General features: G+C 48.7%; 8 protein-coding genes across 8 annotated transcripts; 5 read left to right on the forward strand and 3 right to left on the reverse strand.

The window, feature by feature from the left end:
* Window positions 1-1,778: 1,778 nt before the first annotated feature.
* DFJ58DRAFT_716540 (small GTPase) lies at window positions 1,779-2,613 on the forward strand (the record flags this gene model as incomplete). The annotated part of the gene is made up of 4 exons (XM_041384228.1): window positions 1,779-1,983; window positions 2,040-2,248; window positions 2,305-2,388; window positions 2,440-2,613. 4 exons carry the CDS (start codon window positions 1,779-1,781, stop codon window positions 2,611-2,613), a joined length of 672 nt encoding a protein of 223 aa, XP_041243535.1.
* Window positions 2,614-4,139: 1,526 nt separating this feature from the next.
* Window positions 4,140-5,872, reverse strand: DFJ58DRAFT_728357 (uncharacterized protein; the record flags this gene model as incomplete). The annotated part of the gene is made up of 4 exons (XM_041385585.1): window positions 4,140-4,208; window positions 4,262-4,402; window positions 4,780-5,295; window positions 5,663-5,872. 4 exons carry the CDS (start codon window positions 5,870-5,872, stop codon window positions 4,140-4,142), a joined length of 936 nt encoding a protein of 311 aa, XP_041243536.1.
* A 2,419-nt stretch (window positions 5,873-8,291) lies between these two features.
* Window positions 8,292-8,954, forward strand: DFJ58DRAFT_790178 (uncharacterized protein). The gene is made up of 2 exons (XM_041390256.1): window positions 8,292-8,535; window positions 8,601-8,954. Exons 1-2 carry the CDS (start codon window positions 8,452-8,454, stop codon window positions 8,748-8,750), a joined length of 234 nt encoding a protein of 77 aa, XP_041243537.1. The 5' UTR covers window positions 8,292-8,451; the 3' UTR covers window positions 8,751-8,954.
* A 1,787-nt stretch (window positions 8,955-10,741) lies between these two features.
* On the forward strand, window positions 10,742-11,011 carry DFJ58DRAFT_661060 (uncharacterized protein; the record flags this gene model as incomplete). Its single annotated transcript, XM_041382190.1, has 1 exon — window positions 10,742-11,011. A coding segment is annotated over one exon (270 nt), but the record flags the coding sequence as incomplete, so codon positions are not given.
* Window positions 11,012-12,673: 1,662 nt separating this feature from the next.
* On the forward strand, window positions 12,674-12,850 carry DFJ58DRAFT_646103 (uncharacterized protein; the record flags this gene model as incomplete). Its single annotated transcript, XM_041381432.1, has 1 exon — window positions 12,674-12,850. A coding segment is annotated over one exon (177 nt), but the record flags the coding sequence as incomplete, so codon positions are not given.
* A 2,227-nt stretch (window positions 12,851-15,077) lies between these two features.
* DFJ58DRAFT_790184 (uncharacterized protein) lies at window positions 15,078-15,666 on the reverse strand (the record flags this gene model as incomplete). Its single annotated transcript, XM_041390257.1, has 1 exon — window positions 15,078-15,666. A coding segment is annotated over one exon (224 nt), but the record flags the coding sequence as incomplete, so codon positions are not given.
* A 2,211-nt stretch (window positions 15,667-17,877) lies between these two features.
* On the forward strand, window positions 17,878-19,006 carry DFJ58DRAFT_399683 (uncharacterized protein). The gene is made up of 6 exons (XM_041380212.1): window positions 17,878-18,141; window positions 18,197-18,259; window positions 18,319-18,390; window positions 18,458-18,673; window positions 18,721-18,770; window positions 18,827-19,006. The coding sequence occupies exons 1-6, from the start codon at window positions 18,049-18,051 to the stop codon at window positions 18,834-18,836; spliced, it is 504 nt and encodes a 167-aa protein (XP_041243541.1). The 5' UTR covers window positions 17,878-18,048; the 3' UTR covers window positions 18,837-19,006.
* A 5,660-nt stretch (window positions 19,007-24,666) lies between these two features.
* Window positions 24,667-25,992, reverse strand: DFJ58DRAFT_841760 (uncharacterized protein; the record flags this gene model as incomplete). Its single annotated transcript, XM_041392746.1, has 8 exons — window positions 24,667-24,755; window positions 24,817-24,847; window positions 24,907-25,008; window positions 25,084-25,280; window positions 25,328-25,451; window positions 25,520-25,753; window positions 25,852-25,919; window positions 25,989-25,992. The coding sequence occupies 8 exons, from the start codon at window positions 25,990-25,992 to the stop codon at window positions 24,667-24,669; spliced, it is 849 nt and encodes a 282-aa protein (XP_041243542.1).
* Window positions 25,993-26,135: the final 143 nt, after the last annotated feature.

The raw sequence follows: 26,135 nt of genomic DNA on the forward strand, positions 1-26,135 counted from the left end.
GGTAAAGTTTTTTTCATGTGGCTTACACGCGTCACGAAGGACGATCGCCCATACTGAGAATCAACGAAATTCGGCGGTGGACGCGGTAGCCATATCTGCCTGCCGGAGCGACTCGGTTATCTTCGTGACTTCCTCTTCGTCCTGTGATACTTAGCTGGCTATCGCCTTCATCAAATGCGAGTATCAATGACATCACAGGTGCAGCAAATGCGACAGATTTGCCAGCAATATTTCACCATTCCCATTCGATGATGCCAAGGATATCAAGCCGGTCGTCGACGGGTATGTGGTAGCATTGTCATCCTCATGGCGTAGATATATATAAAAAGATCGCTGTTCACCGAGCCGGCTGGGATGATGCGAGGATAACCATCCACCAGAGATTTGATGAATAAAGCAAGATGATGGTCATCGACCGCCCACCGATTAATGTTCCGAATTCATTCAGTGAAATGTCCTTTTGTAAAATTCGGGGAGGCATGACTGTGGTCGATCGAACCAGTCACACGACAAATATTTGTCACCAAATACAACATCGAGGTGATCGTTTATTCCCCTCATCATTTTCGAAAGGTTGGGGCGGTTATCTGTGGCTGCGACGAGACCCGGGATTGTGAATAGAATATTGTCGTGGAGACGCAACATTAGCATGGGATTGATACGCTGCAGCGGCATCACTGGTTCAGTAGCTTTCGTCTCTACCAAGGCGTCGCGGAATGCATCAGTCCTATGATTCATTGATCAAATTAAGGAGTGAAAACCAAACGACTTATACAGGCATCTTCACTCTTGAGACAGCCGTGAAAAAGAGGACTTGATGTTTTCGACGGTGGCAGCAACCTCCTCCAGTGATGCTTCCGATTGAAGTATTACTATAGCAGCCGGGAGCATCATAAGTGAGCATCTTTGAAGTGAACACTGAAAATCAAGAACGTGCTCCGCCAGTGAGGTTAGATGTATAAGCTGGAACTTCAGCAGAAGCGCGTCTAGATCTTGATCGCATCAGTACTTGTCTGTACATGTGACGACCGCACCATAAATATATAAAAATTGAACCAACCCCTAGTAGTAGGCTTCCATATGGTATGCACTCTCTGCTAGAACCTGGCAATACTTTTGTAGCCACGGACTACTCCGTGGCTTCCCGGAGAGGACGCCTGGACGTTGGATCCAAGTCCTCGATTCTTGGTTTGGTTTATAATTTGCTTCAGTTTCGGTCCAAGCAGTAAACAGTGAGACGAGTTGAGCGCCGACCTTGATACGAAGAAACAACTATCATCCTGCGATTGGTCTGACTAGGAAAGACTAAACGCCAACCCACCTCGTGGTCCTTCTTAGCACCAGAGTGCTCACCAGAATAAATTTGAAGCTGTATGTTGAGTTCGAAAACAGACTTGTAACACAGCCGCGCCTGTCAAGCAAACCAAACAGCACGTTACCTAAGGCAGTTAAACTTACATCCTTCCTTCAACTTCCACATTCTCTCAGTCTGTTCTCTGCGTTGGCGGTTGACGGGCGAATACGCAAAAGTTGAGTCGCTCGCGTCTCAGTGTACAATACTGAGCGTGAGCCTGCAAGCCGCTCGAGGCGCTTATCGAACATCTCACCAACGCACGGCAGAACACGTCTTTCTTTTCTATCGCTCTTCCGATCCCTTTGACTCATACTACAGCTTCCCAACTTGATACCCTGTTACTCATTGATTCCGGTATCGTATTGTGTCACCCCAGTATCAAAATTATTCCCTCTTGCTGGATACCACTCTACATCGATCAACAATGTCCCCACCTACGAATTCGGCATCTTCATCTTCAATCGCTGGCCCTAGTGGTCAGAACCCGCATCCAATGCTGGAGAACAATGAAGAGAAGAATAGCGTAGTTATCAAAGTCGGGATGGTTGGAGATTCACAAATTGGCAAGACGAGTCTCATGGTAAAGTATGTAGAAGGCAGCTTTGATGAGGATTATATCCAGACATTAGGTGAGGACCCGTTATCTCTTGCATTGCGCGTGCCGTCCTAATGAGTTGGGTCGCAGGTGTCAACTTCATGGAGAAAACGATTTCTGTCCGGCGTACCACCATCACGTTCTCGATATGGGATTTGGGTGGCCAGCGAGAGTTCGTCAACATGCTGCCGCTTGTTTGTAACGATGCTGTGGCGATTCTATTCATGTTTGATCTTTCTCGAAAGTCAACACTAAATTCGGTGAAGGAGTGGTACCGCCAGGCTCGAGGATTCAACAAGGTTTGTTCATATTTCGTAGGATATTGTGGAATAGCATTGCTTATTGCTCTTATCAGACTGCTATACCATTTCTCATTGGCACGAAATTTGATACGTTCGCGACGTTCCCAAGAGACGAACAGGAGGAGATTACCAAGCAGGTACGTCTTTACATCATCTAGATGATGTGATCTCGTAACAAATTTGATTAGGCAAAACGATTTGCTCGTGCGATGCATGCTTCGCTGGTCTTCTGTTCGACATCTGCGTCGATAAACGTTCAAAAGATCTTCAAAATTGTGCTCGCCAAGGCATTTGATCTCAAATGCGTCATTCCCGAGATTGAGGGCGTTGGGGAACCCATTCTGATATACGTGGATGTGTAAAGATAGAATATTGACCTGGGCGACTGAAGTTGTGGAACTGAAGGGGGTCTGTATTCTGCGGGTACCAGGCGAGCAAAGGTAATGTGATGTCTCGTGGTTTTGAAGGAAAGAAAGTTTACGTCCATGTTCACGTAGGCTGTGGCAATGCACTGCATCTTCTGAGGCATTCCATTGTATCACACCTTGACTAGCATTTTCGATCCAGATGCCTTGACATACGCAACTTGCGGGTTCAACGTCCAGAAACTGGAAGACTTCAGCCATTCCCCCTTCATCTTCCCTGTTGTCTTTCCTTTTGATCAGTCGTTTTATCTTATCACATCAGTCACCGAAGTCACACCGCTTCCCTCCACAATCCCCGGAAATACAATTGTCATTTATGTTGTCGCTTGCTCTTGTCCTTGATCATCTACACAAGTCACCTTGTTTTTAGATCACCCCATTCTCATTTTCATCCACCTACCTATTTACAGAACCAAACTCACCTGAATGGCTGCCTTCTTACACTCGTTGAAGTCCTGATATTTTCTGGAGGCAATGCCCTGTACTTTTTCTATGCTCAATACACACTCACCATGTCCTAATGTTTTCCGTATGGTAATTCGTTATTTAAATCCTCCTGGATGCACCGCAGGATAGTTGCAGAAAGGCGATTGAAACCCATTGCTATTGAAGTAGGGAATCTGGTTGCAGAAAGTGGCGTCGATCAGTGGTTATATGCGAAGTGTACAGGGACAAGAAATTCAGAATCGGTCTTTGAGACTTCACGATGATTAATCTTGCCTCATGTTCACCGGCACCCACCGTCACCCACCGTCACGCGTCTTCACTCCGGGCCTCGGGTCATGGGTACAGTTTGTCGAGGGCTCGTCTGTTTTATACCTTATGGAACATTCTGATCCCCAGCTTGTTCGCGAATTCGTACAACTGATGCATAAGCCAGTTTTGAACAGGTCGGATGTTCCTTGACACAGCCTGTATGCGGGATGCAAATACAGATTTTAAATTGTCTACATAGAATCAAGATTCCGGCAAAGACACTTCTTAGAATCATGTTTTGCGAGTCGATCTATTACATGGCGTTACGAGTAATATAGTTATTACCTGATTGTATAAACGTAGCGACAAAATTAAACATGAGAACGTATTGTTGGTGGTTTTGTATCAACGAGCCGAGCGGCAATGCCCTAATGACTATTGATGACTGGATATACAAGGTTCGCGGAAGTTCGATGATTAGGTCGCGAACCAAGGATGTTGAAGTAAATCAGCTGCTGTAGGACGGGACATTGGTTCCCAGCATAACATGTCACGCAGCACAGTGACCGCACTAGCATCGTCATCGTTTTCAGTAGGACATCTTTCCTTCCATGTTGCGTCAGGATCAACCGTGAAGTTGCTTAAAAATACATGTCAGTGATGCAATCGACAACCACGACGTAACTATACCATCAGTCTTCGAAAGGCTTCGAGTTCCAGTATGGTTTCCACCGCTCTGGCAATGGACCAACGAGTTTCATTGTCTCCTAGATAAGCATGTTATCGTCGTCGCTGCCATATGTGAGCATCACGTCTGAGAATGCTATCTCCCATATCTATGGTGCAAACATGTTATCATTCTACGTCAATCAGAAGGAAGAGACCTTACCGTGCAGGCCATCGACCAAACTTGAACGTCGCTGGGCAAGCCCCATTCGTCTTTGACTTGACCGTCGGATAGCTTGTAGAACGTCAGCTCAGGGGGACGGATGATACGCGGCATGTCTGGATGCTTGAGAGGCCTCCCATCCTGTATTCAAAATGAAAAATATACATGAGACCTTACGCCGTTCACAGACCCTCCCTCCCGTAGGAAGTTCCCACAATATAGGGGTATACCAAATCTGGTAATTTTGTTGCTGTACTAACAGCGGGCGAGTAGAACATGTATTGCAGAACATCCTAGGCATACGGACAAGCGGATGTGATATTGAGATATAAAAAACAATTATTGTGTTCCTGTGAGAGCTGGTGGCACTGCTGCATGTCACCAATCTGCCCCGGTTACATCTAGCAAACCAACACATTCAAAATGAAACTATTGCAAACGGAATCAGCCACGGTGATAGAGGAACACTGGAACAAGACGAGTACCCATTTATTGCATCTATTTAAACTGTATTGCACCATTTCTCCAGATTCCGGCCCTCGACACCAGCAGTATTCTTCTTGTGGGTCCTCAGGCTGAGTGTCCGATGCATTCAAACCCTGCTCAGACTGCGCACACGGAAAACGGGAACTTGAAATGACGCCATTCTTCGCTTGAAGAGAGCTGAGGCGTGCTGCTGAGGGAGAAATCTTGATAATCAGACGAGTGCTTGGCACAGAAGGTACATCCTGGCTACTATCACTTGTGTCAGACAAACTTCGCGGACGCTTACCAAGCGATACGGCCCTGGATGACGGTTGGGTGGAACTTGTTTGTGCAGAATCGGGGGTAGACGTCAACACGTCACCGCTAGACACCGTTAGATGCGGTGATATGGCAGACAGTGGAGCGGACAGTTGTTCATCCACCTCATCGTCAATGACTTCGGGCTGGAAATTGAGAGAGAACGCAGGGGCTTGAGGCGCCTCTTCAGACTCGGAGGCAGCCTCAGGATGTCCTTGCAATTGTGTGCCGTCTGCAGCAGTAGTGGCCGTCTTCGAATAACACCCGAGCCAACAACGACAAAGTCAGTATGCGTCGGCAACGTGAGTGACGGTGGGTGAGGGTGTGTAGGACCAGAATAAGTGGCTGGAGTTTGGGAGTGGGAGCCCTGGAAAAGTGCTGGATGCGCGTTTGGAGCGTTTAGATTGTGTGGAGGTTGTCAAGGAATTCAGTTAACGCTAGGAGGATGAGGGAGTGCGTCGCCCATCACGGGAAGGAAGGAACCAACGCGGTCGTGGCGCACTTGCAGTTTATCATGTTCTCTGATTTCCTTGCAAGTTCGGTACTGTTCGCCCTCCATAGCTCGATAAGTTCGTGGAATTTATTCATCTAATATGTTGCAGACTCTGTCGTATACACCAAGTCTGTGGCCTGTGTGTATCCCCCGTCATCATCAACATCGTTACCAGCCAAGTAAACCGACTTAGCTAGCTGCGCGTCGGCAGCGTCTGTCATCGTAGGACTTGGCATCCGAGGGTTAACGATATCACACTCGCGGTAGAGTGCACCTGCCTTGAGCACTTCTTCTGGACCATCGGTGCCTTGGTCAGCATTGCTCTTGAAAGACATTGGGAGAAAAAGGATATGCAGCACAGATTTCGTAGCAGATGTCGTGGAGTTTGTAATAAGGCGGAAGAGGGGAACGTATACATGAGGAATAGTCAGTATCTTGGTATTCGAGTCAAATGAAGAATGATGTCGAATGTGGATCGATTCTAACCTCGAACTGCGTTAATGGCGGTGCAATGATATCTCATCTAGAGAGCCCAGGACACGCGGGTACGACAACGATGTTGGACTGACGCTGACGATGTGGATGGTGGAGTTGTCTGTCTTGAGTACCTGCCCGACTGACATTAGTACATCTAGGACACGCTGGAGGTGGTGGGTAGAAACAACTATTTGAAGAGAGCGCCAGCCTTCTTGGTGGAAAAGTGGATGTGGCTTGGAAGTTAAACGTTAAACGTTAACGTGCACTGCGGCAGTGGCTGCATGACGTTGATGATGTGTACGATGTCGCGCTCGGTGGCCATGGGTGATACGAGGAGAAAAATGAGAATGATGTATTTGGGATTAGTACAGCAAGATCCTGAAGCCCAGTGAGAACCGGACCTCACCATATCGACGGAAAACGACGGATATATTTACAAATATGCTCAAAGCTACGCAAATCGTGAATTTCACATATATTTAGAAAGATGACGTGCGTTATGTTTGATCAACACAACGCAAACACACCATTTTGTCGATGTCTTGCACATATTAATCAATCAAGATGATGTGAATTACTCGTTCGCGCTGCTTTTGACTTGGTAAGCGTATACGAAATGATCGATTGCACGAACTTAAGCATGACTCCGACATTCTCACTAGTCCACCATCTTTCTCCCTCAAACCATGACGATGTCTAGTCCAGGAGCCTCTCCCATTTCCTTACTTTCGGAAGCACCCTGGGGCCTGGCATATTCTCGTTTACAGTAGTCGTTGGACCAGACAGGCCTCAAATTGATGATGTTTTTGGATGAACAGTGGTAAAGCTCCCTGTGTGTATCTTCTCCGACTTTGATATTTTCGATAACCTAAATCGAGATGTTTTCTAGGACACTATCTATGCGGCCTGTTTCTCTGCACTGCCTGGCTCGCAAATCAGTAAGTGACTCGGATACGCCTAACTCGTTTCGAATGTTCGCTGAAACATCTATTATAGCGCATATATGCGCCTGAATCTCTTATCTAAGTGCAAGACAGTGCTGACTTAGTACACGCAGCACAACGCTTTCTGAACGAACATGCATAACTGAGTATGAACCGAAGCCCCCAGTATTCACTGTCCCTGGTCTACCATGCCACCTTCAACACTGGGTCCTCGTTGTTCGTGCCTGTGCATCACCTAGATCTAGTATTTCGAACAAATAGGAGGTACGTCAATCTAGAAGACTAGAACTTCCAGCAACATCTGACTTTAGGCTTATATGAACTTGCGACACGATCAATATCATCAGCAAATTCTCATCCGACGCCTAATATATTGGTTGATATCTAGCGCAGTTGCAGCGGAGCAGGTGGGTAGCAGGCAGTTATTATTTCACGGCATTGATTTATGTTTGCAGGCATATGAATCCGAATGGAATAGCAACGCAGTCGACATCCAGTGCAGGTGCAGAGGTTGACATCAGGCAGGCAACAGGCGAGGACCAGGTGGGCAGCATATGCCAGGGGCAGTATCAACCAGCTATCATTTTTGCGCTGTCATTTGCTTGTTCTTGCAATGTATATCAGCGTCGTTTTCGTGCGATTTCCGTAGTTTTATTGCCTGGTACAACTACAGTTGAGAATCTACGATCATCGACGGAAATATCATATGCTAGAATCAGCGCGAAATCGTGAGATCTCCGTCGAACAGCATCGCTAGAAAATCTCATATGTGTCCCATTCTCTACGGAAATCTACGGAAATCTTGTGTTCCTGGTTCACCAATATTTTGGCCGTTTTCCGTCGATACGGTGAGGTCCGGTTCTCACTGGGCCTGAAGCTTGAAGCTTGAAGGCCTGACAACCGATCATGCGAACTTAGCTGGCTGCCGCCGGTACAACTTGGATGATAGCATCCAGTCTAGAGACTCTAGACTGTCTAGTTAGCTTATCTCAGATCAGTAGCTTTACTCCCTATTTCACTAGTACTCTAGGTCACGAGGCAATTGGGCTTTGGGCGTTGGGCATTGGGCGTTGGGCTTTGGGCTTTCAAGTTGGGCTTTGGGCTTTGACGGTTGGATAAGCACTGCCGAGGCTATTTTTGTCACCATCATCTCGAGTGGAGATTCCAATCCCAGTGAAAATCGACAAGAAAGAGGTAGATACGTGTCGATATATATCGAAGAAAATAAAGCCTATAGATATTATCGTCGTGTTTCGAGGTCTTTCGAAAAAACGGCACTTTTCGAGACGAGAAAAGATAGAAGTCGAAAGGAAATTTAGATCTTTAGATAGGTCAAAATGGTTTGATTTGGCCCGGAAAATGGTATCGATACAAATCTAATGCTATTGAATGAATTGTAGATGGGTATTGCTGTGAATTGCTGGTATTAGGCAGGTACTATAATAGTGGGGTCGCTCCTCCCGCCATCCCGCCATCCCGACGCCAGTGCTATCATGCACACATCCACCAGGATCCTGCCGCTAGTCATGGTGCTCATTCTCGCTGTCCTTGCCTTGGAGTGTCGAAGAAGAGCTGACCTGTAGTAGTGGAAGAACCAGTTAGTACAGTGGCCAATAGAACCAGTAGGCACGACGACACTCACCTGCGCCGTGGCCTTTCGTTTGTATTCCTGTTGTACTGCATTAGCGCGGGAGGTTCTCCCCGATGTAGCACGTACCTCCTTGATACTGGTAGACAGATTGTTCCAGTAGAGTGCGAATGCAGCCGGTTCACGCTGGTGACCAAGTATTGAGATATCTAAAACTTACAGTGGATTTTTTATCTAGCGAGCGCAGTTGAAGTTAGTACCAAATTGATGCAATGCGAGGTGCACATTTGACTCACCTCTATGTTGGCCGTTTCCTTAGCGTTTCCTTCAAGTTTGTCGGTACTACATAGCAGCGATAGCACTGGTGCTGAATCCACATTCAGACGGCAGGTGCCACAGAACGTCCGAGCCGCAGGGTGAGTCTGGTCGCCTCATTACCTGCCAGTGACTTATTCAATAAAATAGTACAAAAAATATGGCACTTACCTCATTCTCTTGATCACGAGATTCAATACAGGGAATCTCGGAACTGATGGAGAGTGGTGAAGGTGAGTCTGGGAGGCCACTCGTAGTACTGCCAGTTCGCTTTTTTTCGGTGCTGGTATTGGTTGAACTTCGACATCAGGAGATACAGCTCGTTTCAGAGGATTAGAGGGGGAGGTGGCCAATGTATCTGGGATCTCGATGGAGGACTCGTGGGTTTCAGGTGTCGTGTCGATGTCATCAGGAGCGCACCAGCAATAAGTCCAGTAGACGGGATTGTCATTCATGACAATCCACGAAACAAGTCCAGCTCACTACTAGGTCAATCAGGGGAGGTAAGGGATGAGAAGGATGAGAGAGTGAAGGGCTGCTGTAGATTAGTTTGATGATTCGAAAACGAATAGATTTCGTGTCCGTGATGCTACCGTGACTGGTTAATGAAGGGTGGAAGACGAGATTGGTTTGAGTTGTTGGACTCTAACTTCGCTCGTCCATATTAGCTACATTACATAAGCACGTTCCTTTGTTTCATTTCCTCGCAGCTAGTAGAACTTCCTCAGTGACTATCATAAGTCCACTGAGGTCAGTACAGAATACTTAGATATCTCGCACTTAGCTAATGCCTTCTGCAGCTCGTATACTCACTGCAGGTATATACAATCAATATAGTGACTATCATAAGTCCACTGAGCTCGTATACTCACTGCAGGTTATGAGCCCTGCGCTCGTCAATTAAAAACATAACCAAGTATACGAAAAATATAGCCCGCCATGTCCAGCTCTAACAGCAAACTCGGTGAAGATTTTCTACTGCGTCCCAAAGCTCGCTGCGGACGGAGAAAATTGGACGACCTATAAAGACAGAATGCAATGGTCAGTAGACGCTCGTGGGTTCCTCGGTCACCTAGACTGGGACCGAGAAGAAACCAGTTGATCCCTCGACGTTGTCGGGCAGAGGAGCGTCATGGTCACCAAGTACGACGGACGAGGTCAGAGAACTCGCCGCATACAAGACAGCAATGAAGGAGTGGCGCATGGGCGAGGCAATAACGAAGCAGCAAATTGCCAGCACGATCCCTGACTCTTTGTTTATTCAAGTCAAGAACTTGGATACAGCGCAAGAGATTTTCACGTACCTTTCGAATCTCTTTGAGAAGCGCTCTCGCGTAGTCTCAGTTGAACTGTTGCGGAAGCTACAGGACCAAAAATGCTCTGAAAAAGGCAATATTAGAGAACACTTCGACAAGCTGCGAACGATTCGCGAGCAACTGTCCTCACTAGGCCATGCCCCAACAGATGAAAGCTTCACAGCAATCATCATGAGCTCGCTACCTGCATCATACGACCCCCACTTGTCAGCATTGACAGCTTCCGCTAAAGTCTCAAGCATTCAACTCACCGCAGACATATTGATGTCGACAATCGTAGACGAATACGACCGTCGAGCAGCCAAGACAAAGAAGGGGAGCTCATCGAACGATGATGCAGCCTACAACGCGAATGCTGGCAAACGGACTCGTCGAATCAAGGGGAACTGCCACAACTGTGGCAAGTACGGCCACATGCAGCGAGACTGCAGAGGCGCAGGAGGAGGTGCAGCAGGGAGCAAATCAGGGGAGAAGTCCTTTGGAAAAGGGAAGGACAGAAAACCCGAGACTGCCGCGAAGGCAAAGGACAATGAGGAAGATGACGAACCTGAAGGTGTCTGGTTAATGGATGATACAGATGAGACGGGAGAAGAGCAGACGTCATTCACCTATGCAACCCTAGCAAACTCAAACTCCCAACGTGAATCTCGAACCGAGTTGCTCGACTCAGGAGCATCGAGACATATGTCGTCCTATCGCGATCTGTTCCAAGATTTCGTCAACATCACGCCGAAACCCATAACAACAGCAGACAAACATACCTTCGAGGCAACAGGCAAAGGGGACATCATGATCACCCTACCAAACGGCGAGTCAAACACGCGAATACTCCTCAAAGACGTTCTATATGCACCTAAGATGGGCGTAACCTTGGTCTCCATCAGTCGTCTCACGGCAGCCGGATATGCTGCAATGTTCCGCGCGAACTCTTGCAAGATCTTCAGTGATACGAAGAAGCTATTGGGGGAGGTCCCAGTCTCAAAAGGACTATACTGCGTCAAGGGCCCCAGGAAGTTATTTGCTGGACTCGCAAATGCAGATGAAACACTCACCATGCGTGAAGTACACGCCAGACTTGGCCATATCTCCCCGGACAGCATCGCAAGGATGATACACGATGGTGTCATCACTGGAATCAAGCTAGATCCCTCAGACGCAACGATGGACAAGTGCGACTCTTGCGAGTACGCAAAAGCCACCCGCAAACCAATTGGCAAAATCCGCGACCCTCCGAGACGGGAGAAGTTTGGCAATGAAGTCCATAGCGACCTGTGGGGTCCATCTCCCATACGAACACCTGGGCATAAAGAGTACTTCGTGTCATTCACAGATGACTTCACGCGATTCACTCACCTGTACCTGCTGCGCACGAAGGACGAAGCCTTCAGCGCGTACAAGTTCTTCGAAGCCTGGGCAAACACGCAGTTTGACGCAAAAATCAAACGATTTCGCTCTGACCGAGGGGGAGAATTCACTGGGCAAGAGTTCACTCGTTATCTCAACAGCAAAGGCACCGAACGCAAACTCACCGTGCATGATACTCCTGAGCACAACGGAGTTGCGGAGAGACTCAACAGAACCGTCTCCGAGCGAACGCGTGCGCTGTTGCACGCCAGTGAACTACATCAGTAAATTACAATGTTCTGTGTAGAGCTGTACAGAGCTGTACAGTGTCACAGTGCCACAGCTTGGTCCCTTCTGTCCAGCTACATCTTTTCTGTGCAGCTCTGTACAGAACCTCCCAGCAGAGCCACAGAACTCACAGTGACAAAGCATTGCCTAGTAAATAGAACAAAATAAATTCGCATTTTTGACATTTTCAAGTGTCATTGGCAGGAATTGAACTTGAGGCTTCACAAAGTTCAGCAACAACAATAACACAAACTTACCATTACACCATAGTGTCTTTACTTTTCCTCTCTCACAATGATACATATACCAATGATTCTCAAGCCTCATAATATTGTCAAGTTGAAATCTATAGTCAAACCCCATTATAACTTGCTCTTATTGAAATCTATAGTCAAACCTCAACATAACTTGCCCTTATTGAAATCTTCAAAAAAACTAATCCTTATTTTTGACTAGAAAACTTCAAGTTGGAGGTTTACTAGTACAAAGTGTAAAATTTGTGAATTCCAACAAGTTTTAATTAGTCAATAGGTTTAGCACTTTTTGTCCTAACAATGAATTTTAATAAGCTTTAGTTTACAATAAGGCTTAGTGTTGATGTTTAACTAAAGAAAAGACTTAGTGAAAATTTTGTCATTTATTCTGTGGATTCTGTGAGTCTGTAGCACACTGTGAGAATCTGTAAGTCTGTGGCTCTGGGATCCTGGGATTCTGTGATGTCTGTCACACTGTGAGAATCTGTGTGAAAAGCCAAAGTCTGTGAAGGTTTAGTGATTTACTGATGTACCCAAATTCCTATGGGGGGAGGCCATCATGCACGTCACCTGGTTGAAGAACCGGACGGCAACTCGTGTCCTAGACAACAAGACGCCATATGAGATGCTGTATAAGAAGGCGCCAAACTTAAAGCACTTACCAGTCTGGGGTAGCCACGTCAAGGTGCACTCGACGAACGGCTCCAAGCTCGATATGCGCGCCATAGATGGCAGGTGGATGGGATTTGATCGTGACAGCAATGGTCACCGAGTATACCTACCCGAAACTCGACGGATAGCTGTGGAGAGGAGCGTCAAATTCGACACGGCAGAGGTTAGAATACCTATAGGAGGACTAGACCACCGCACGGTACGAGTCCATGATGTCGGTCCAGACCACCGCACGGTACGAGTCCATGATGTCGGTCCAGACCACCGCACGGTACGAGTCCATGATGCCGGTCTAGTACCTAAACCAGGAGAACCGGAACACCGCACGGTACAAGTCCATGATGTCGGTTCAGTACCCAACGAATCATCAAGCCGAGCATCACGCACCAATAATATCCCACCCAGCAATGCTCCAACCCCACCCCATAACCCATTCCTCCTCCTAGAGACTACCTGGGCACGCAGTTTGAGCGAACTGAGCAGCCGCGCCGTTCTGGACGAGTGAGAGTCGAATCAGCATACATCAAGAGTCTGTGCGATGGCGCAGGAACGACTGATGGAAGGAGCACGGACTTACCTCGTGGGATGCAGCCTGCTCCCGCAGAATCTAACTTGGCGGCAGAGCTCGGGATGGTAGGGGAGGATGGAGAGATGGACCAGGATGATGAAGAAGTCTTCGCCATGATGGCGGGAGTAGCGGCAATCGAGAGCAGCGACCCGACTACGGTCAAAGAAGCCTGCAAAAGAACAGATTGGCCAAAGTGGGAAGAAGCAATCAACAAGGAACTTACCGCACTCGAAGATGCCCGCACGTGGTCCGTCGTTGAGCAGCCAGCAAACGTCAATGTAGTGGGATGTAAGTGGGTATTCCGAATCAAACGGAATGTGGATGGGGAGATCGATAAGTACAAAGCCCGGCTGGTAGCCAAGGGTTATTCTCAAGTGTATGGTGTTGATTACTATGACACTTACGCACCAGTCGCACGCCTCGCATCTCTCCGAACCATCCTCGCTATAGCCGCACGTAACGATTGGAATATCGACGTCTTCGACTTCCACAGTGCCTTCCTAAACGGTAAACTCGACAAGGACGAAATTATTTACATGGAACTCCCACCTGGACTCAGCGTCGACAAGAAGTTCAAACGTCCTGTCGCATTGTTACACGTCGCACTCTACGGATCGAAACAGGGAGCTTTGAAGTGGTATCAGGAGTTGTGTCGCTTGTTGAAGAGTTTAGGGATGACGCGCGCAGAATCAGACTGGGGAGTTTTCTACAAGCATACAGGCGCGGACATCTTAATTCTTGCATCACACGTTGACGACTGCGCAGTAACTGGCAGCAACAACAAGCTCATTGCAGAGTTCAAGCGAGACGTAGCGTCGCGCTACAAACTCACTGATCTAGGGCCTATCGCATTTCTACTTGGAATGAAGGTCACCCGCGACCGTCTTACACGTACCATCTCCTTCTCCCATGAATCATACGTCGACTCTATCCTCGCCAAATATAATTTCACAGATCTGAAACCTTGCTCCATTCCAATGGATCCAAACGCTCCGCTCTCGCAATCCCAATGCCCTAAGACTCCAGCTGAAACCACGCTAATGAAGAACATCCCCTATCGAGAGGCAGTCGGCTCACTCATGCACCTAGCCGTCGGTACACGCCCCGACATAGCTTTTGCCGTATCGACTGTCGCGCAGTATGGAGCTAACCCAGGTATGGCTCATTGGGAGGCTGTAAAGCGAATCTATCGCTACCTTCGTAGGGACGAAGAAACTCGCACTCACCTTTGGGACCTGCAAGCAAGGCCTTGAGGGCTTTACTGACGCAGACGGCAGCCTCACAAGAGCATCGGCATGCCATATCTGGCTACGCATTCCTCTTGGACGGCGGCGCAGTGTCCTGGAGCTCGAAGAAGCAAGAGTTAGTAACTCTCTCAACGACTGAGGCCGAGTATGTCGCAGCGACGCACGCTGCAAAGGAAGCCATTTGGCTTAGGCGTTTCCTCACCGAAATCTTCCGTCCCCTCGACCAACCAACCGTCCTTCATTGCGACAACCAATCCGCTATCGCCCTCGCGAATTCTGGCGCGTTTCACGCCCGAACGAAACACATTGACATTCGTTACCATTTTATTCGTTTCTCTCTTGAAAAAGGTTCTATTTCACTCGTTTATTGCCCTACAGATAGTATGACTGCAGATACACTTACCAAAGCTCTACCTAGTCTCAAGGTCAAACACTTCGCCTCCGCTCTTGGACTTCGCTCAGTTTGAAGGGGAGTGTTGGACTCTAACTTCGCTCGTCCATATTAGCTACATTACATAAGCACGTTCCTTTGTTTCATTTCCTCGCAGCTAGTAGAACTTCCTCAGTGACTATCATAAGTCCACTGAGGTCAGTACAGAATACTTAGATATCTCGCACTTAGCTAATGCCTTCTGCAGCTCGTATACTCACTGCAGGTATATACAATCAATATAGTGACTATCATAAGTCCACTGAGCTCGTATACTCACTGCATGAGTGAGTGAAGTAGAGAGATTGATCAGTGTGATAGAAAGACCAGTGACCAAGGAAACATAAGGGAGAGGCACGAAGAACTAGCAAGGACTGAGTTCCTCTCCTCAAGGACAACACTGGCAGTCACATTAAGCGAAATAACTGCTCGCCGCCCTGGGCTTGCGATTGTCGTGTTGTGCTAGCAACACAAGGGAATGGTCATATCGAGCTGGACTCGGTGTCGCAGCGGGGGGCGAATGACATGGTGGGCAGATGAGAAGATGTGAGTGGTTCAACTGTACTAGGACTCCAATCACTGCGGAAGTGAGAAACTGATCAGACCATATTCCGAGGGAGAAAGGGCAAGTGAGCAGACACAAAACGTACCTAGCTGTTAATCCGACGCAAATCCGACGTATCATAGATTTTGAAGCAAAGCCTTCATTTGGTCCACAGCTACAAACGTAAACAGATGCTTTTCGGACTTCGCCACCATGTCTTTTCCGACGTCCGTTTATTTCTCTTCAAATACTTGCTGTTCCAACACTAACTGACCCGGGAAATCCACTCTTTCGACGTCTGCATACGATTGGATTTAAGTGAGGTATGTTTTTCGAAAAATTTCTCTAAGTCCATCGTTAACTCGCACTATGTCGGACGATGCAGATAAGATCAAGCTTGAACTACCTTCGAAACTACAGGCATTCAGTTTTACCTTTGAAACCAAGCGGCCAGGGCCTATGGTAAGTTTTAGATTTAAATACAACCAACTAACTAAGTACCTTTGTAGACAGTCGAAATCACGCTCAGATGGCCCACCAAGCGGCCCAGATTACTACAAGTTCCTGAACATGTCGACCTCAGCGCGACCTCACCCGAAACTCCTGACCGACTTCAAGTCATGCGCTGGCAAGAGGCCCAGAAATATAAAGTAAGTACTACGCATCCTTGTAGCTAGCTAATCATACTAACTAATATGCTTGGAAGAAGTCTGCAGCTGGAATTGTGGCAAGGATCGATACAGAAGAGACCTTTGATAGTAGCGACACGGAGAAAGAGACTCCGGCAGAGTTCACCCACTGGTACAAGGCCAAGAAGGCTGTAAGTTTGTTCCTCTGTCTGCGATATTGGCACTCAATATTATCTATCAGTTGAACGACCTAGCTCAAACTTCTCTCGTCGATGATACCATAGCATGAGGTCATGGGCATACAGAGCAGGGGAACAAGGCCCGATTTTATGTTATATGGGGCTGATGATGTGCAGGACCCGAAAGCTGACCATAGTCTCCTCCAGGTCCCAGAGAGGGTGCGCGAGACCCGGAGGACTCGCTGCCCGTGAACGGAGTGCGAGAGCTGTGTCCCAGGTATGGAGTCCCTCCCTGAAACGACGGAGTGACTAAGTTTTGCGTTACGCTAGGGGGACGCATTATATTGGACGGTGTTCGATATTCTTGCGCCGGCGGCTTTGCTGCTTCAGCCTGAGGCGGTCGACTGAAGAAATCATCCACCTGGGGCAGCGGATGACCCCCAGCATTCGATAGCAGGGTTCCAGGAGGTAGCTGGGACGGGAACTGGTATGGACTCGTGTTTGAGTCGTGGGCTGGGGAACCAAACTGGTATGGATTCATGTTCGTTTCGATCGTTGGCTGATTTTCTGGAGCACCGCTAGGGCGGCGCTGTGCCCTGTACATCGTTAGGCGAACGAGGGGGTCGAGGGGGATGGGGAAAAGCCAGTGCGAAGCGCCCAGAAGCTGGCAAATCCCCAGAATCATAGGGATCCGCACTTTTGTAACTAGATACTAATCCGACTAAATTATGATCGTATTCAGACGCAAATCAGACGTGTGGTTAGGTTTTATTAATTCTGTGCACCTCCGCAAACCTCTATGTTTCCTATGTCGGAAAATGATCCGATTTGAGGATCTCTCCAGATTCTAACACCTCGGAATTTATATTAATTGCTACGTCGGATTACATACTATTTACAACGTCTTTTCCTACCCTTTTCAGGTCTGATCAGTTTCTCACTTCCGCAGTGAATAAACATCATTAATTAATGCAAATACGGTTATGGACTTGTGCAAAATACACGTGCATCGAATGCACGCAGGTGCAAAATTTGTCGCAAAGTTGCAAACTACGCAATCGAAGTCCGACATGTTTGCATCTTTTCACCTTTGGAAAGATTCTTTGCGTTTGCACAAAATTAGAGTTTTGCCTTCTCGAATTTCTTAGATTTGTATCCATCTCATTTTGTACTTAGACATCTATCGGCACGTATCTACCTCATTCTTGTCGATTTTCACTGGGTTCCAATATTAATGCTTATAATTATCGCTTGCAACGAATATTGCCTCGAGGCGGGACTCTTATCTTACTTTGCTTCAACTGTACATTATTCACAATGACATCATCGAAGGGTTCGAATCAACAAACCAAGAAATCTAGCAAAGCACCAGCCATGGTGAAAGTTCGTACGTGCACTGAACTCACTCCACGACATTAATCCATCCTTCGTCTAGCACCGACCTTGGTCGGTTTCTGGAGCTTACTTTCGGTATATTCATTTCGGTCACGAGGTTGGGCATTGGGCATTGCGCGTTGGGCGTTTGGATAAGCACTGCCGAGGCTATTTTTGTCACAATCACCTTCGACCGTGCATGCCAGAAGATTCAAGAACGCACTCGAAATTCAAATGCTTATCGTTTAACGCTTGCAACAAATATTGCCTCGAGGCGTTATTGGCTATTTTATATAAATGATGTGGGTCTCTTAACTTACTTCGCTTCAACCGCTATTCACAATGACCAAACGCAATTCATCGAGGAATTCGACTCAACAAACCCGCACATCTAGCGAAGCATTAGCTCCTGGAGGCTCGGTGCGTGGCTTATCGGCATCACTTAGTTCATTCCATTCCAAACACTGTCATTGACGCATCCTTCGTCTAGCACCGACCCCGTGGCAGAGTTGGTCGGTTTCTGAAGAAGGTTAAGGACAAGTTAAGGATCTCGGTAAGTCCACGACCATGCGTAATGAGTGTCTTAGAATGTGACTAATATTTTACCATAAGCGCTCGAAGGATTCACGCAGCCGCAGCCCCGTTCCCCCGAATGTTAATCATGAAGGTGCTTCATCGACCTCGGTACGTTCTCATACTTGCCCTCCAGTCTCTGCGCTCTTTCTAAATCCTGATGGTCCCGCGAGTTCAGGCGGCTTCATCTGCTGTGGAAGTGACTGATACCCAATTGGAACTTCGGGATGCACAAGAGTCTACAAAGCGCATGCATCCGCTTGCGGGACCTGTGATTACTGTGGCGTCTGTTGGCCAAGGCGGACAAGAGGATCTCGATGCTGTTGACAATTTCCAGGACACATATCTTGAACCCCTCAGAATATTTGACAATGTTATCGGCAAGATCGCAGATGTATGGATCTTCCTCTCGATCGTAACCGAACTAATCACACCCCACAGTTACATCCATATGCAAAGATGGCACTAGGCGTGTTGTCTTGCGCGCCAAAGTATGTTTTCTCTTTATCTCCTGCTATCTCCCACCGCTCAGCAATCATTGGTACAGATTATTCTAGCCCAAGCGGATCGCGACGCAGCGGTATTCAAACTTCTCAAGAAGATATGTGATGTTTACCGCTTCATAACACGAGACGACATGCTTGGACAACTCTCGTCGATGCGCAACATCCTTGGCAAGATTTCTCAGCAGACCCGTGAATGTGCCCATTTTATCAAAAATTATTCGGAGACCAAGAACTTTTGTGAGTCTTAACAAGCTGTTGCGCTCTGTACCGTCTCGAGCTTCTACCATCATCACAGGGAACAGACTTAGAAAGAACATTATCTCGGAAACGAAAGATACGATCCAAAAGTACAATGACGTATTCGATAGCCTCATGCAAAACTTCCGGGACCAGGTTACTCGCGACGTAGCCATAGGCGTCCACGACATAAGCACCACGCGTCCACCGTATGGGTAAGGGTCGGACGTCCTTGTGACTTGACATATACTCATATCTTTTCAGAAGAAACATTGGACCTCAGCGGTATGACTTATGCAGATGGCGCCGGACTAGATACCGGAAAAGAATGCCTCGAAGGGACCCGCACGGAAATCCTTTCCGACATCATCGAATGGGTCAACAGCACTGGGGACAATGTTCAACGCGTGCTGTGGCTATCCGGCCCTGCAGGCAAGGGCAAATCGGCCATCGCCCACACCGTTGCTAAGTGGGTCAATGACGTGGGAGGGCTTGGTTCGTGTTACTGTTTTGACCGCCAGCGAGAAGCAGATCGTCGCCATGAAAAGATCTTTTCCACGATCGCGCTCGACCTAGCTGACCGTGATCCGGAGATGAGGCGGGCATTGGCAGATGCAGTCAAGACTGCAAATTCGCTTAAGAAGACAACGGATATCACCCAGCAGTGGCAGAAAGTCCTTATCGAACCACTGGAGAAGTCATCTGGGTCAACTGGAGAACCTATCGTGATCGTGATCGATGCACTGGACGAGAGCGGTGGAGTAGAGACTCGGAAAGGCCTCCTCCGCATTCTAGCTGGCAAACATCGAAACCCTGACGTTCCCAAAATCACAGACCTCCCAGATAACTTCCGCTTCATTGTTACTTCTCGCCCGCTTGGTGACATCAATGACGAATTTCGTGGTGTTCAGCACATTCGACAAATGTTGATGGATGATATTCCACGAGAAGAAGCAGGGCGCGACATCCGTGCTTATGTATCCAAGGAGTTGGAAGGGCTGGGTTTCCATGGTAGAGAGTTCGCAGTCCTCGCTGAGAAAGCTGATGGACTTTTCGAGTGGGCGCGTCTCGCCTGCGGATACATCAAAGAGTCTGACATGGGGCTATCTCCAATCGAATGCTACAATGGTGTGGTGTCACGCGATCCTGCTGAGAGAAGCAGGCTGTTGCACGAGATGTATCTCCTCATTTTAACAAATATCATGCCTAGGGATACATCTACCCATATGCAGCATTCGGCGAAACTGCGTTCGACGAAGCTAGCGAGATTTCGCTCAGTAATGGGACAAATACTAGGCACAGCTGAACCGCTTCCTTTAGCTTCCCTGAATGCCATGAGGCGCCATTTTCCAACACCGGAGGATATTTTCGACGTCGAGCTTGTAGTAAAAAGCATGGGCTCCCTCCTCAGCGGCACCACCAACTCAGATTCTCCAATCCGACCCCTTCATGCATCCTTCCACGATTTCCTGACGGACCAACCATCCAGTGGAGAGTTTTTCATCGACCTGTCAAAGGCGCAGTGCGACCTTGCATTTGCATCACTTCGAGTGATGAAAGCGGGTCTTCGCTTCAACATCTGTGATTTAAAGTCGTCGTATCTACCTAATAGTGAAGATCGCGGTCTACCAGAACGAGTGCAAAAATGCATCCCCTTACATCTGTCATATTCATCTCGATTTTGGACGTCACACGTACGAACCACAACCTTTGACGAGGAACTCGCGGAAGAAGTGAAATTGTTATTCGACCACGAGCGGGTGTTTTTCTGGCTCGAGTCACTCGCCCTGACCAAAGCGCTGAGCGGTGCAGTCGGTGCCCTTCCGCCCATTGCCCAGTGGCTAAAGGTGAGTACATTGCTACCAAGTGCCAGATAATGCGCTCATGCGCAACCACAGGGCCATCCTAAATTCAAAGATGTCTCCTCGACTGCAATGGACGTACAAAGGTTCATTCAAGTCTTCGGCGGGATGATTTTGCACAGCACGCCACACCTGTATGTATCAGCACTCCCATTCTCGCCTGCCAACTGTCCGCTATCGAGAAAGTTTTTTGCACGGTTTCCGAATACTCTTCGTGTAGCATGTGCACGTGATATGAATTGGCCAGCTGTTCAGGCCGTGCTCAGGGGGCACACTTCTTGGGTAACCTCGGTCTCGTTCTTGCCGGACGGCACTCGCATCGTCACTGGTTCTTGGGATATGACTGTTCGGCTGTGGGATGCAGGGACGGGGGAGCCAGTCGGTGAGCCCTTGCGGGGGCACACTTCTTCAGTAAACTCGGTCTCGTTCTCGCCGGACGGCACTCGCATTGTCACTGGTTCGTACGATAACACTGTTCGGCTGTGGGATGCAGGGACGGGGGAGCCAGTCGGTGAGCCCTTGCGGGGGCACACTGATTCAGTAAACTCGGTCTCGTTCTCGCCGGACGGCACTCGCATCGTCACTGGTTCGGAGGATAAGACTGTTCGGCTGTGGGATGCAGGGACGGGGGAGCCAGTCGGTAAGCCCTTGCGGGGGCACACTACAGAAGTAAACTCGGTCTCGTTCTCGCCGGACGGCACTCGCATCGTCACTGGTTCGGAGGATAAGACTGTTCGGCTGTGGGATGCAGGGACGGGGGAGCCAGCCGGTAAGCCCTTGTGGGGGCACACTTCTTCAGTAAACTCGGTCTCGTTCTCGCCGGACGGCACTCGCATCGTCACTGGTTCGGAGGATAAGACTGTTCGGCTGTGGGATGCAGGGACGGGGGAGCCAGTCGGTGAGCCCTTGCGGGGGCACACTTCTTCAGTAAAGTCGGTCTCGTTCTCGCCGGACGGCGTTCGCATCGTCACTGGTTCTTTGGATGACACTGTTAGGCTGTGGGATGCAGGGACGGGGGAGCCAGTCGGTGAGCCCTTGCGGGGGCACACTACAGAAGTAAACTCGGTCTCGTTCTCGCCGGACGGCACTCGCATCGTCACTGGTTCTTCGGATTCCACTGTTCGGCTGTGGGATGCAGGGACGGGGGAGCCAGTCGGTGAGCCCTTGCGGGGGCACACTAAGTCAGTTTTGTCGGTCTCGTTCTCGCCGGACGGCACTCGCATCGTCACTGGTTCTTCGGATTCCACTGTTCGGCTGTGGGATGCAGGGACGGGGGAGCCAGTCGGTAAGCCCTTGCGGGGGCACACTAAGTCAGTTTCGTCGGTCTCGTTCTCGCCGGGCGGCACTCGCATCGTCACTGGTTCTTCGGATCACACTATTCGGCTGTGGGATGCAGGGACGGGGGAGCCAGTCGGTGAGCCCTTGCGGGGGCACACTAAGTCAGTTTTGTCGGTCTCGTTCTCGCCGGACGGCACTCGCATCGTCACTGGTTCTTGGGATCGGACTGTTCGGCTGTGGGATGCAGGGACGGGGGAGCCAGTCGGTGAGCCCTTGCGGGGGCACACTTCTTGGGTAAACTCGGTCTCGTTCTCGCCGGACGGCACTCGCATCGTCACTGGTTCTTGGGATATGACTGTTCGGCTGTGGGATGCAGGGACGGGGGAGCCAGTCGGTGAGCCCTTGCGGGGGCACACTTCTTCAGTAAAGTCGGTCTCGTTCTCGCCGGACGGCACTCGCATCGTCACTGGTTCTTCGGATTCCACTGTTCGGCTGTGGGATGCAGGGACGGGGGAGCCAGTCGGTGAGCCCTTGCGGGGGCACACTAAGTCAGTTTTGTCGGTCTCGTTCTCGCCGGACGGCACTCGCATCGTCACTGGTTCGGAGGATAACACTGTTCGGCTGTGGGATCCAATGATGAGCCAGCCCTCGCAACAGTGCGCTGTGTCAGATCCTTCAGCATTATCAGGTGAACATCGCACGATCGACGCCACCACTACCATCACATTGAACATTTGGAACAATCACCCCATTCGCTTCTCGTCCAACTCTATCCATGCACTCTGCAACACCTCAGAGCTAACGGAGGGAGCATCCCATGACGACCGCAATTCGACCCCCTTTTTACTGAATCGTGACAGTGGGTGGATGATAGGACCCAAGCGTCGCCTGTTATTCTGGGTACCACCGGCTTCTCGAAACGTATTCTATAACCCTGCAACTACATTGGTGATACCCAGAGGAGATCCTGAGCTTGATTTGAGCCGCATGGTACATGGACAACACTGGCACAAGTGCCGAGAGGAGTGAGTGTCTTCAAAGCCCTTTCCGTTCCTCGCAGTTACTAAAATCAACACTTGCAGACCTTAGTACCAAAGATGATCGCAGCAATGGATCCATTATGGAGATTTCAGATACAATCTAGATGCGACCGAGTGTACTGTCCAACAGCATCTGTCCCCTAATTGTTTCGTTTATGTTATATTTATGTCAAGTTCTTAACTACCCTCGATTAGCTGTTGTTTCTACAGTCGCACGATGTCGCCATCGGCTGAGTACTTTTTCACCTGTTCTTTACCCCTATTTCCGCTTGCCTGATACTCGCTGTTTCTCGGGCCTTACGTACCATCGTTAGTCGTACAGTTACGCTACTTTATTTCGACCAGTAGAATTCAGACTTTGATGTTGGAGTCATTTTGTTTGAACACACTCTTGTCTATTTCGCCGTAACCTGTTGTTTTCGAGCCTCACGGTAAGCGACGTCAGAAAGAGCTTTTAGTCATGATCTCTCTTCATCTCTGCGCTTTCATTGCAAGTCAATCGAAGTATCCATAGGGTTTTCCTATACTCACAACCGATTTCTGTGATCGGATATCCCAGACTTCAAGGCAGTCCCCCATATCTAACTTCACCGCGACCTTCTTCAAATCAGTGGAAAATCGAATTGCACCCACCCAACCAAGATCCCCGGACGGACCAGCCACCAGTTTCAAGTTGCCACACCAGCAGTGACAACCCATCAACCATCCCTTGATACCGCCACTGTCAACACCTTCTCCTCACAACACCCCACGCTTCCTTAATCTCCTTTCCTGCCTTCAGATCCCATTGTCGAGTAATCTTGTCCCAAAATCCGCTGATCATTCGCCGGCCGTCTGGAAAGCAGGAATTCGCTCTCCATGTTCAAGTTATTGATGTGTCAGAATCGATTTCGTAGCTGCTTTCGTCGACATGGGAGCCATGGCTGTGCCTCCGTGAGCGAAACCGTAAAGTAGGCAAGGTATTCTTTGGATGCGTTGAAGAGGCGCCAAGGTGAGGTCTCCCGGTGTCAATCTGCTATATGACTGACGGCAGTAGCGATTCGAAGATGGGCCATTTGGTAAGGCCAAACTTGAACATCAATTCATCCGCACTGAAGATACAGATGGGAATTTGGTGTTATCAGAGGTTCCGATTACTAGCGGCGAACCTATGGAGTGATGGATTTGATGAGCAATGGATTTCTGAATGTGAGTGCAGCTATTGGCCGTATGTTAGAGCACGTAACGACGGACAAGGCATGTCATTCCATCAGAGATGCGGCTGCGCATCCAGTGTGGATCGTGTTGAAGTGTATACATTGGTGCTTCCTCATAGCGGACTGAGAAGCTGGACAGAAGGACGTCGTTGTTGCGGTCGTCTGTGATCGTTCAAGCTCCCATTGCAGTGAGTACACTCAAAGTGGCTAAAATCTGAAAAAAACAGGGTGGGACGAAATGTGTAATTTATTGTGTTCACTGTACAGTTCAACATGTAATCGCGATATCCACGACGAAGGCGGTGAGATCTGAGAACGAGAGCACCATAAATACGATGCGTATACGGATGGTATGAGCTGTGAGGTATGAACAAACAGCTGGAAGGAAAAGGCACCGGGCAAGAGTAAGTGAACGGACGATGAAATTGACGCAATGCGAACAGTAGGAGCTAAGATGAGCGGTTCCGGTACGATATATGTCAGAGGGTGATATTGGACGCAGATGCACCAGGGTGTCACAACTGGCGTCCTCGTCAAGGAGCTCTTCGATAGTTGATTTCTGGAGACTCGACAGGAAGAGTGCAAGGGCTACAAATTGAGTTCCATAAATCTGCACTGAACTCGTGATAAATGTGTGACAATGTGAATCTTCGTATATGAGACTAGGGGAAACAGACTGACTCACGCAGTTTTTGGAGGGCGTTAATCCAGCAGCAGCCTGATCCACTGTCAGACCTTCATCCGCCGACTCAATCGCTCTAGTAATAGCCGGCTTCGTCTTGTTTTCTTCTTCAAAACCAGGTGTATACATTGTCGGAAGGAAGAAGATGTGAGTATCGATTCCATAGAGCATCAGTTCTGAATGTAACGAATCAGCCAGTCCTACCAAGCCGTATCATCAGTATCACCAAAAAAACAGGAGTAGATACCACGCAGAGCATGCTTTGCAGGCGAATACGAAGAATATCCAATCAAAGACATATGTCCAAGTGTCGAAGACAGCAGTACAGTCTTCCCCTTCTTATTCTCGGGTACCATTCGTTTAGCAGCAGCCTGTTTATTGTTCGCTAAATGACATGTTCTCGTCCGTGATCTGAAATAGAGTTGAACAGTCGACTCACGAATGCAGTCCATGCCTGTATCCAGTACACATTCTCCATTTCGCGCGAGAGGTCCTCTGGCTGCATTTCGAGAAGGTACATCGGTTTTGCAGCACCTGCGCATGCGAAAACGGCATCTGGGACCTGACTGCTGTGTGCATCGCTAGCAACTTGAAGAGCAGCTGAAGATTCCTCTGCGGTGTTGAGGGAGAAGGGAAAGGCTTTGAATACTTGGTCTGGGCTTTGGCGGTTGGCCTGTGTATGACATTCAAAACGAACAGGGGGTTTGATCACAGACACAAAACTCGAGTTCTTTCAAAGCATCATTGAGTTTGCTTTTGGTTTCTTGCTACTATAGAAACTCGGGAACCATTCCGCGCGACGAGTTTCGCGAGTGCAAGTCCAAGACCTTGACTGCCGCCTGTGATATACACGTGCTAGGGCCATGCGTGTGAATCACTAAATAATCGAAGAAGACCTTTTGGCTCACACATTGAGATGACGAGCGCGTCAATGAGTGCCTTCGGGCAGATGTCAGAGCGAACAGCACGAAATTACAAATGAGCACAAGACATTGAAACAAACCAACAGAAACAATGGCGCTTGCAGAACTGGTCCAGAAAGAGATACGATAGAT

This window comes from Suillus subalutaceus (genome assembly GCF_016647625.1).
Source record: "Suillus subalutaceus strain FC151 chromosome Unknown DFJ58scaffold_58, whole genome shotgun sequence".
In the NCBI taxonomy this organism is placed as follows: Eukaryota; Fungi; Basidiomycota; class Agaricomycetes; order Boletales; family Suillaceae; genus Suillus; species Suillus subalutaceus.

What these genes read in the sequence shown, in the direction of transcription:
- DFJ58DRAFT_790178 (XM_041390256.1), top strand. Translation starts at nt 8,452, where the DNA reads ATGCACACATCCACCAGGATCCTGCCGCTAGTCATGGTGCTCATTCTC. An exon ending in AGTGTCGAAGAAGAGCTGAC is followed by an intron (nt 8,536 to 8,600) that starts CTGTAGTAGTGG and finishes GACGACACTCAC; the next exon opens with CTGCGCCGTGGCCTTTCGTT.
- DFJ58DRAFT_399683 (XM_041380212.1), top strand. Translation starts at nt 18,049, where the DNA reads ATGACCAAACGCAATTCATCGAGGAATTCGACTCAACAAACCCGCACA. An exon ending in GCTCGGTGCGTGGCTTATCG is followed by an intron (nt 18,142 to 18,196) that starts GCATCACTTAGT and finishes TCCTTCGTCTAG; the next exon opens with CACCGACCCCGTGGCAGAGT. An exon ending in TTATCGGCAAGATCGCAGAT is followed by an intron (nt 18,674 to 18,720) that starts GTATGGATCTTC and finishes CACACCCCACAG; the next exon opens with TTACATCCATATGCAAAGAT.